The 9,823-nt window shown below is 35.6% G+C and overlaps 1 protein-coding gene across 1 annotated transcript; it reads right to left on the bottom strand.

Annotated features, from left to right (window-relative positions):
- Window positions 1-338: 338 nt before the first annotated feature.
- On the bottom strand, window positions 339-9,021 carry LOC144434508 (ribosome biogenesis protein WDR12-like). Its single transcript, XM_078122968.1, has 12 exons — window positions 8,966-9,021; window positions 7,087-7,175; window positions 5,760-5,973; window positions 5,353-5,468; window positions 4,790-4,944; window positions 4,423-4,468; window positions 3,643-3,731; window positions 3,025-3,165; window positions 2,642-2,747; window positions 1,860-1,992; window positions 1,084-1,156; window positions 339-445 (listed from the first exon to the last, which is right to left on the bottom strand). The coding sequence occupies exons 1-12, from the start codon at window positions 9,019-9,021 to the stop codon at window positions 365-367; spliced, it is 1,299 nt and encodes a 432-aa protein (XP_077979094.1). The 3' UTR covers window positions 339-364.
- Window positions 9,022-9,823: the final 802 nt, after the last annotated feature.

Here is a 9,823-nt window from a genome sequence, read left to right as displayed (position 1 = left end):
TAGTTGATTGTGATCAGTAACCATGAACATGGAGGATGTACCTGTCAATAAACTGGAATGGAGTGATGTCATATGATGGAAGCAAAATCATTATGTTGCAGAACAGCAATCACACTTCCCCTTCAGTCCCTTTTGGAAAGGGGTGAGAAGAGCGCCCTCAACATCTAATTTTTCAGGAACTATAAAAAGAGTTGTATTTGCATTTATCAAAGTTCTACAACTTTACGCTCCAAGATGAACACACCCAGCTAACAGAAACAATACACGACACCTACTTTCTGTTAGATAAAATGGTTTATTTCCTAAGAAACAGTTATATTTTAAATTAAACTATGAGATAGGTGAACAGCTTTGAACTTGATATTCAGCTCACTTCTTTGATTGGTTCTATGTTTGCTGCTTGGAATGCATGGATACAGTTATCAGCACCACCGCATAGTAGTACCTGGAAAGTAAATCACAGATTGAAATGGTAAGATTTCAAATTAGGAAATGTATATATCAACTAGACTGAGTAGCATAGAAAGTCTGCTGGAGTATAAAAGTTAAGCCTTTTTGGAAATGTTGAAATGTATCCTCCACTGACAACAGAGAAAATGACTTGATTTAATACAAAGTGACGTTGACTTTCAGAGCTTAAGTAAATTGGCATAACGTCTGTTGTCAGATAAACCATGCTTTCAACATGTCGTGAATAGTGTGTTCAGTACATGCCGTGTTTTCCCAATGTTAGTTTAGTTGTACACGGCCCTCATTTGTTCACACTCTGTCTTTGAAGTACACATTAATCACGTGTTAAAGTCATCAACCAATGAATTTACTGGGTATGTCATTTCAGTGAAACATTTATGTTGTGAGGGTTGCAAAGTCTAAAGACTGTCACATAGTTCATTTGAATATGTGTGGTTTAATTTGCACGTCTGTGATGTCATTTACATATGTGTTATAATTTGCATATATATTATGAAGCATTTTTTTGTGATATGATGCGATGTTATTTGCATTTCTGTGGCGTCATGTGATGTCATTTGCACATCTGTGATCTTGTTTGCATATCAGTGGTGTCATTTGCAACACACATACCTCTGGTATTGACCAATCAACTGTCAGCACTCTCTCATCAAACCCTGCCATACTGTACAATGGTGCCTTGGGACTGCAAGAATAAGTGGCATATAAAAACATTAGAAATGGAAAACAAATCAAACACAAGTAATTATATCATCAAATCTATTGTCTATTTATGGTTTAGAAAAGAGATATCCCAGTATGGGTATCATTTTGTTTCTCTTCAGAAAACTGTCAAAATGGATAAGTTGGTTGGTTTCCCCAAAAAATGACAAGGCATGTCATTATGAAGTAACATCTGATCTGAGTGTTTGCAAATGGGGATCACATGGAGATCATTCTGGTCAAGACATTTTGTCTAAAGTGGTGTGATGACGCATATATGTTTTCTCTCAACAAACCTGTCACTCAGTCTACTGTTTATGACAGTTACTGTTCTTTTTATTTAGTACTTTAGACCAAGTGTGTATGTGGGGCAGATGTCATTTGCTTGTTCATGATTGGCTTTGCAGTTGTCTTCACTGAAGCAGCAATTATTGCAGGGAGGGTTATTTTTGTGTTTTCCCCTGGATCTGCAGACTGCATGGGCTGGACAAACAGGGAGAGAAAAAAAGACTGACACAGGGGTATTTAAGTGATGCGTGCACTGATCAGAAATAATTCTCTTTTTTTTTGCCTTAGTTTGGAAAGTGGGGATATGACATCACAATGTTTTCAGAGTTTCATTTTTTTGGAGACAGAAAATATCAAATGAAAGACAAGTGATGACATAAAGTAGTTGCAATCTTTACCTCCTTGTATCCCATAATTTTAATGATTTGTCATATGATCCTGAAATCAGTTGATATTGATTGACAGGTGACCAGGCAACAGACGTCACCCAGCCTTGGTGATTGGTTAATGAACATTTGACGACGGCACCATCTGAAATAGACAGTACACAGAAATCAATACTTTACATTGAAATAGACAATAGACACAAAAGAGATGTTTTTATGTTTGTATATTTCAAATGTATAAAATAGAAATTGGGATTTCAATTTATTGCAATTTTATCCTTAAACTGGTCAAAAAAAACATTTTACGGACTTTATGGTTAGCACCTATTTGGAGTGGTGAGTTAAAAACTTAAGAATTAATCATTGAAGGTGTCAATGAAATTAGTTGGTGAATACTCTCTTGATAGAAATTGCAGACAACTAACAAATATTACTTTTAATATTTGCAGTTTAGGTCTCTCACCTGTATCTGAAATGGAATTTTACCATCTTGGCATGCCATAGAAATAACAATTCAATTTCTTGGGTGGCACCATGATTTTCATTCCACATGCTACACTGACAAGTAGTACTATATGTGCTATTCAGAATAAGTCAACATTCTTGTTCTATTTTGACCCCCTAGCATGAGGTAAAACGTCATTACATGTACTGAGAATAAGTCAACCTTCTTGCTCTATTTTGACCCCTTAGCATGCAGTAAAATGCTATTACAGGTACTAAGAAGATGTTCAGTGGTGTGCATTACCATGGCTGAAATTTACTGTAGGGTATGAGATGGTTGCCATAGTTACCTTCTATTCTTGGATCCCAAAGTCTGACGTGTCTGTCGACACTCCCTGATACAATCAGCTTAGACATGGGTGAATAGGATATACTTAGAATTGTCTTAGTACCAGTCTGTGTGAAAACAAATCACATTCGGTTTATTAGATGAAATGAGCTATGTTTACGTTTAATAGTCAGGTAGTTTAGAGTAGCTGACTTGCAATTCTTGCATTACTGGTTTCATTCCTGCTGCTACACTCAAGCACTCCTCCTCAAACATAAAGAAATGTCTGTTTGTTTATCAGACATGTTTTTCCGCCAAAAGTATCTGGGACATAATTGAATAGTTAATTTGATGTAATATGACAAAACCTATGTTTGGTTTATGAAACCCTGTGATGTCACTTACCAATGTCCTCTTATGCATGCCTTCTTCAATATCCCATAATTTTATTGTGTGATCCCATGATGCACTGCACACTTCATTGTGGTCTGACCATAGAACTGATGAGATAGCTTCTTTGTGGCCCTCTAGTGTCATTAATGGAGTCTAAATGTAAACAGATATGACTCTATTTTGTTAGTCCTTTTATTATGTATAGGGGTCAACCAATGTCACTCCAATTCCATGGATATTAACAGTATATCTTATCTACAGAATTGCATTAGCTTAGAGTGACTGGGAGATTACTTCATATGTTTTGGCAATTTTGAACATTTCTTGGCCGATCAATCATAAAATACCAGCTTCCACAACTTCTCAAAAGTTAAATTTTTCTAGGCCTCTCATGACTGTCAAAGAGTGAATGAATGCTGATTTTCACTCATACATTGCAAGGACTTACTAGCTAGATGATAATTCAAATCTAATGCTTTATTTTCTTGTTGATCAAATGCTTGTATAGAACAATAACAGTGGTTCTGTATTTAAGAAATAGTCTTTCACAAATAAACAAACAAACAGACAGCGTTAAATTAGACAGTAATGACAACTGTGACCCAGAAAAGAAACTTTAATTTGACTCACTCTTGTAATAGGTTTCCACTGATCTGTTCTTTGTCTTTTCCTAGATTTACTTTCTGTTTCTTCTACATCATCACTTACATCCTCTAGACCTGTCAACCACAACAAAAATACAGGTTTGTAAGGTGCTACAAACTGTGCTGGTGTCACAAATGATATTCAACAATCTATAAATAAGGTATGTACACAACAGAAATTTACTAGTATCAGGTCTGAAACAGACCTGTGGCAGGCCCTACCAGTCAGACCTGTCTTTTCAGGCCTGTGGCATGCCAGTTTCATCAGACCTGTGGCAAACCTGTTGCATGCAGGTCAATCCTGTCACAGGCATGTGGATTTTTAGCTGTGTATGGAGAGAACGTATTATTTACCCTTAAAGCTAGGGATTGTGAAATAAGTTATGTAGCCATGTGTGAAAAATCTAAAAGAAAACAAACATTCTCCAGGTCAGTGGGTTGAGGGTGCTTGCTAAGATAAATGTTTTGTTGTTGGTGGATTTGAGTTGTGGAAACCAACAGCATTGAGGGGGCCACTCTAAGCTCGAGTGATATTTTGTGTGTGTGTGTGTGTGTGTACTTTGATGTGTTTGTTGAGCTACTCAAAGACTGAATAAAGGTACACATACTTGTATGTCAACTGAACTAACTTTGTTATACAAGTGGCAACAGAAGTAAATGAAAGAAATTTACAAGGTATGAGAATCAAATGCATAATTCATTTAAATTAAACAATATTCAACCATAAAATGAAAGTGTTCCTGAATAATTAAGTCTTCTGACTTACTTGCTGACCAGATTTTAAGCATCTTGTCAAAAGAACCGCTACAAAACTGAAAGAGAAGAATATGAAAATGGATTAAATTCGAGATTTCTTAGTGTCAGTGATCAAATGAAATAAATAAATAAATAAATGAATGAATGAAACAACAAGTTTACAACTTATAAACAGTATGAGCAGATATGGATTAGATATTTGGTTGGAAATACCTCGCACAATCATCATCACCTCCATGTGTTGAAATAATTTGTAAGTTACCAATGTTGATTTTAAGATGGTCTACTTCAATTACACATGCTAAAGATACACTTTATATATGACTTGTACCCTTGCTGGTTACCGTGTACCAAATAGAGAGATATATGATCCCTACCCTTGTATGTGTAGAGTCCACTGCTACACAGTCTACACTCCTGGCATGACCTCTACAACTGTACAGACATGTAACATCATTGGTCTCTGAATTCCACTCCCAAATCAGCAGTGTCTGGTCATGTGACCCACTGACTATGTGACTGACTGGGTTACCTATGAACGGAGTAAGAAATGGTATCAATATTGCGAAATTTGGAAGAAACAATCACAAGTTAATAAACTGTTGAATTCAAAATGTTTTACTTTTTACATGATATGAAAGAATCCTCCCTTTACAATGTAGGTAAGACTCAGAGATGTGTTTAAATGGAAACATACCGTGAATAAAACATCTAAATACATGTGCTGTATAAACCCATTCCACGCTAGGTATAAACCTAAAATCTGTACACTGAACATCCATGATTTAAATTGTTTTCAGGAGACTGTATGTATCACCATCAATGTGTCTTTGCCTTGAAGTGATGACAATGAACCCATCAACTGTTTGAATGCCTGCAAATGGTATTATCAACATACCATTCTAGTACACCATCATTCATTTCATTATTGCCTAGTTACCTTTATTTATCCATGCCACTGTCTTCACTGGATCTGTGTGATAGTTCATTGTGGTTAAGTTTTCCCCTGAAAGATTCCACACTTTGACTGAGTTGTCATAGGAACCGCTAACAATACTGAGAAAGAGAGAAACAAAATTGTGATGTGAAAACAGAGTACTGACGTTTTTCAAGAAATATGACTAGATCTGTAAAATTTTAACAATGTAAACTTGCGTATTAGTTAAAAATATTTCTTGGGTTTTTGGTCTCGTATGGTACCCTGATACCCATCCTTGCTGTAAGAACTTGACAACAAAGTAACATTATATCTCACTGGATGAAATACTCACCAATCAACACACCCCTGTAGACTACTAACCCAATCATCATAAAGTAACAGTACATCTTATTGGATAAAATACTCACCAATCAACACAGCCCTGTAGACTGCTAACCCAATCATCATGAAGTATGCTCCCTACAGGTTTTGGTGCTGGGTGTTTTTCTAAATATTCAATTTCTACAACTGTTTCTGTTGATATATTCCTTTCTTCCATATGCTTCCCAAGGTTAACTCGGATAAATTCTCCCTCAATGAGAAAGTCAAAATTGACACTCTCTGTTTCATCTTCTGGTTTATCTGTACAAAAAAATGAAATACACTTTAAGAATCATGTTCGCAAGAAGTTGACATATACATATTCACAGCATTCAATGCTATCATAATAATTATGAAATGACCTTTGACCTCTTCCTTACTAGTCAAATATTCTTCAGGTCTAACATGAAACTTTTTCCTTTCGATAGATTGTTCTGATTGGCTACAAAAAACAATAGCAAAAATTACATCTGTTGCTTGTAAATTATCAATAATTAATAATTCATAAAATGATAATAAGAAAGTGTCAGTGAATATGCTTTCCAATCTGTGGTACTGTTCAATGAATTGGCTTGTGCTACAAGTCACATTTCATAAATATACTATATTTATGAAATGTGACTTATAGTACGGGCCAATTCATTGAAAAGTACCACAGATTGGAAAGCATATTCTCTTACACTTTCTTATATTATATAGTTTGAATTTTTTTGAGAAACTTGTGGAATTTTGGAGATAAATAAAGGCTGATAATACTTATAATTTGGTGCATATACAGTTACAGTTAGCAACATATAGTCATGCAAAACATTTTCAAAAGTGTAAACAAATCTTATGTATGTATGTATGTATGTATGTATGTATGTATGTATGTATGTATGTATGTATGTATGTATGTATGTATGTATGTCTGTCTGTCTGTCTGTCTGTACGTTCGTACGTACGTACGTACATACGTACGTACGTACGTACGTACGTACATACATACATACATACATACATACATACAAAAGAAAATATGATAAAAGAATTGAATGCACTATTAATGCAGTCATGCTTTCTTGTCTTATTAGATTTTTGCAAAATATACTGAAAGTGACTTGAAATTCCCCCCAAAAAAACAGAAAAGAAGGAAAAATGCTAATTGACAATATACTTTTATACATTTGAGGAACCTTTTACTAAGTACTTATTCAAAGGCATACCTTTGTGTGTAGGTAAAATCTACACTGGTTCCCCAAACAAAATTATGGTAGATACTATTGCATGGGAAGCTCTTCAACTTTTACATCTTTGCCCCTTTCTGCTATTTGTGGATTTCCTAACCTTAGCAAACACAGTGATGCAATAGATACAAGTGAAAGTCTAACTGACCTGCATTGAGTAACTTGTTAATAAGTGAACTGAGATCACTGATAACTACGTTGGCTGGTACTGAAAACGGAGACTCTGACACAGCATACCTGTGGATGTAAATGTAAATTAATTGGGAAAAGAAAATAAACATTTACTTGATATTATTAACAATAGCTTCAGCTTAGACAGCTTCAAACAAACATATAGATTGAGAGTGTGTTGATGACATGGATCACACTTACCAGTCTACTACTTCTTAAGTACATTTGACCAATTCAACTCAAAAATACAAGTTTCTTTTCAAATATTATGGTAGACATTTTCACTCTAGGTCGGTTCTTTACTAGTGCTCTTTGTACTTTTTAGACTTTAATTTATGGGGGGTTTTCACTTCAGTGTTACATTTTAGTGTTTCCTCTTTCTTTTTTTTAATTTATACTTTGTATGGACCGCTGGCCTGAAATAAAGTTTGTCATTATTCATTGGTACACACCACAGGCACTTGAATCAGACTATATATAAAATTATCATTTCTTGTTGCAGTATAAATAATATATATATATACACACACATACATTGATCCAAGTGCCTGTGTTACATAACTAATATAATGATTTGTATCACAGACAGTCTACGTTTACTGTGTCTATTACTTGTGAGGCATTATGTAGTTGAGAACATAATCCCGTTTAAAGCGGTTACATTTGACTTTTCGAATGTGTGAGTACCGCTAGTTAGAATTTACTGGATGAAGCTGCTGAAGCCCTAAGAACTGAAAACGTCCTCTGATAGCTAGATTATGTTTACGTCTGGTCGACTGGAACACAGGCATTTGTTTCCCGAGTTATGGCTCAGAATATTTCTATCAGAATACAATAAAATGACGATAATATCGTTAATATTGACATATTAAACCAACACTATATGAAAGGGGTAAAATTACACTTGTTTCTGTGACCGCGCAGTTTCACTAAATGCGAAGGAAGACACAAGGTATGAAAGGCAGCCACCATTACCGTACGTAAACATGAACGTTCAACCGGCCGTTGTACTGGGCAAACATTTCGAAGATTTTACCTTCCATCACTTCCTGCTCCCCAAATTTAATAATCTTCCGATAAATCGCGTCGTTGTTACAATCGGACCACACTTACCAAAGATATCAACGGATTTCTGACGCCATGTAGGGGAATTGGAGCAGATAAATTTTTTCTAACTACCTTCCGAGAACGTGATTGGATATCGATGTTTACATGTTAAATGGAGAACCGTTATCGGCCGTAACATGTGCTGCTGTTACATAAAGGGCTAGGACAATATGCAAAATAGGTAGTTAGAAAAAATTTATCAGCTCCAATTCCCCTACATGGCGTTAGAAATCCGTTGATATCTTTGGTAAGCGTGGTCCGATTGTAACAACGACGCGATTTATCGGAAGATTATTAAATTTGGGGAGCAGGAAGTGATGGAAGGTAAAATCTTCGAAATGTTTGCCCAGTACAACGGCCGGTTGAACGTTCATGTTTACGTACGGTAATGGTGGCTGCCTTTCATACCTTGTGTCTTCCTTCGCATTTAGTGAAACTGCGCGATCACAGAAACAAGTGTAATTTTACTCCTTTCATATAGTGTTGGTTTAATATGTCAATATTAACGATATTATCGTCATTTTATTGTATTCTGATAGAAATATTCTGAGCCATAACTCGGGAAACAAATGCCTGTGGACTGGAACTGTGTCTGTCAGTCCTTCCCACGAAAGCAGTATAATATTGTGGCACAAAATACCCGTGATGTTTCGTAAATATAAACTCATTTCGGCTTTTACGATTCACAATGAACTAATACTTAATAACAACACTTCTATACGTGAAAATAATTCACATAATTAACTTACTGAGCTTGTTTTGTGAAAAACCTTGCTTGCACGTGAGCAACATCGGGCGCCGCCATGTTGAAAATAATATAAGATTGTACGGTAATTATTTCCTCCAGAAACGGCAGAAACGGCCAACAGTTCAGGGGGGGGGGGGGGTAATTTTTTTCTGCATGTCTCATGGACTACTCATTCGCTGGTTTGTATTTACATTTACTAAAATGTTTACATTTTAACGTCACTATTTGTACTCATTAGAAAATGTATTGCAATTCTTTTTTGCAAAGAAAACGTTGAAATTAACATTTAATTGATGTGATATTTTCGTTGTTCATTTCTGTCATATTTCATTTCATTTCAAAGTGTTGATAGGGTTTCTGTGAAAACAAGAATTTTGATAGAATGGCTATAAAGGGAACGGCATGTGAGAAGGAAGGATGGAGGAGAAATTAGGGAAAGGGCACGACATTTTGCTTTGGGGGAGGGGCACCAAATATTTATTGCCTCAGTGGTGGACTGGAAAAAACAAAATTTCTTGATTCCATGAACATGTGAAAATGTAAAATTATTAATGTCAATAAACATCGATATTCATGGGATACTTTCAAAATCTAGCTCGTTCTCTAACTTTCAAAACGCGTTTAAGCTTAATATAAAAGTGTATTTCTGTGAGATCTTTTTGCAGTAGTAGACCATAGGAGTGCACCTCGATCATTCATATCATGCATATGGTACGGTGATTGCGTAAATATGAATTGATAACCGAATCTCGTTCTGAATATAGCAATGCTAAAATGACGTTTATGTACATGAGTTCAAAGGTTTTGGGCATGGGTTAAACTTTACACACCGCTGAGGTGGTGACACTGTCACCGGCCT

This window comes from Glandiceps talaboti, chromosome 4, assembly GCF_964340395.1.
Source record: "Glandiceps talaboti chromosome 4, keGlaTala1.1, whole genome shotgun sequence".
NCBI classification, from domain to species: domain Eukaryota; kingdom Metazoa; phylum Hemichordata; class Enteropneusta; family Spengelidae; genus Glandiceps; species Glandiceps talaboti.
Note: the sequence above shows the minus strand (reverse complement) of the source record. Positions and strands in the feature narration are given on the sequence as shown.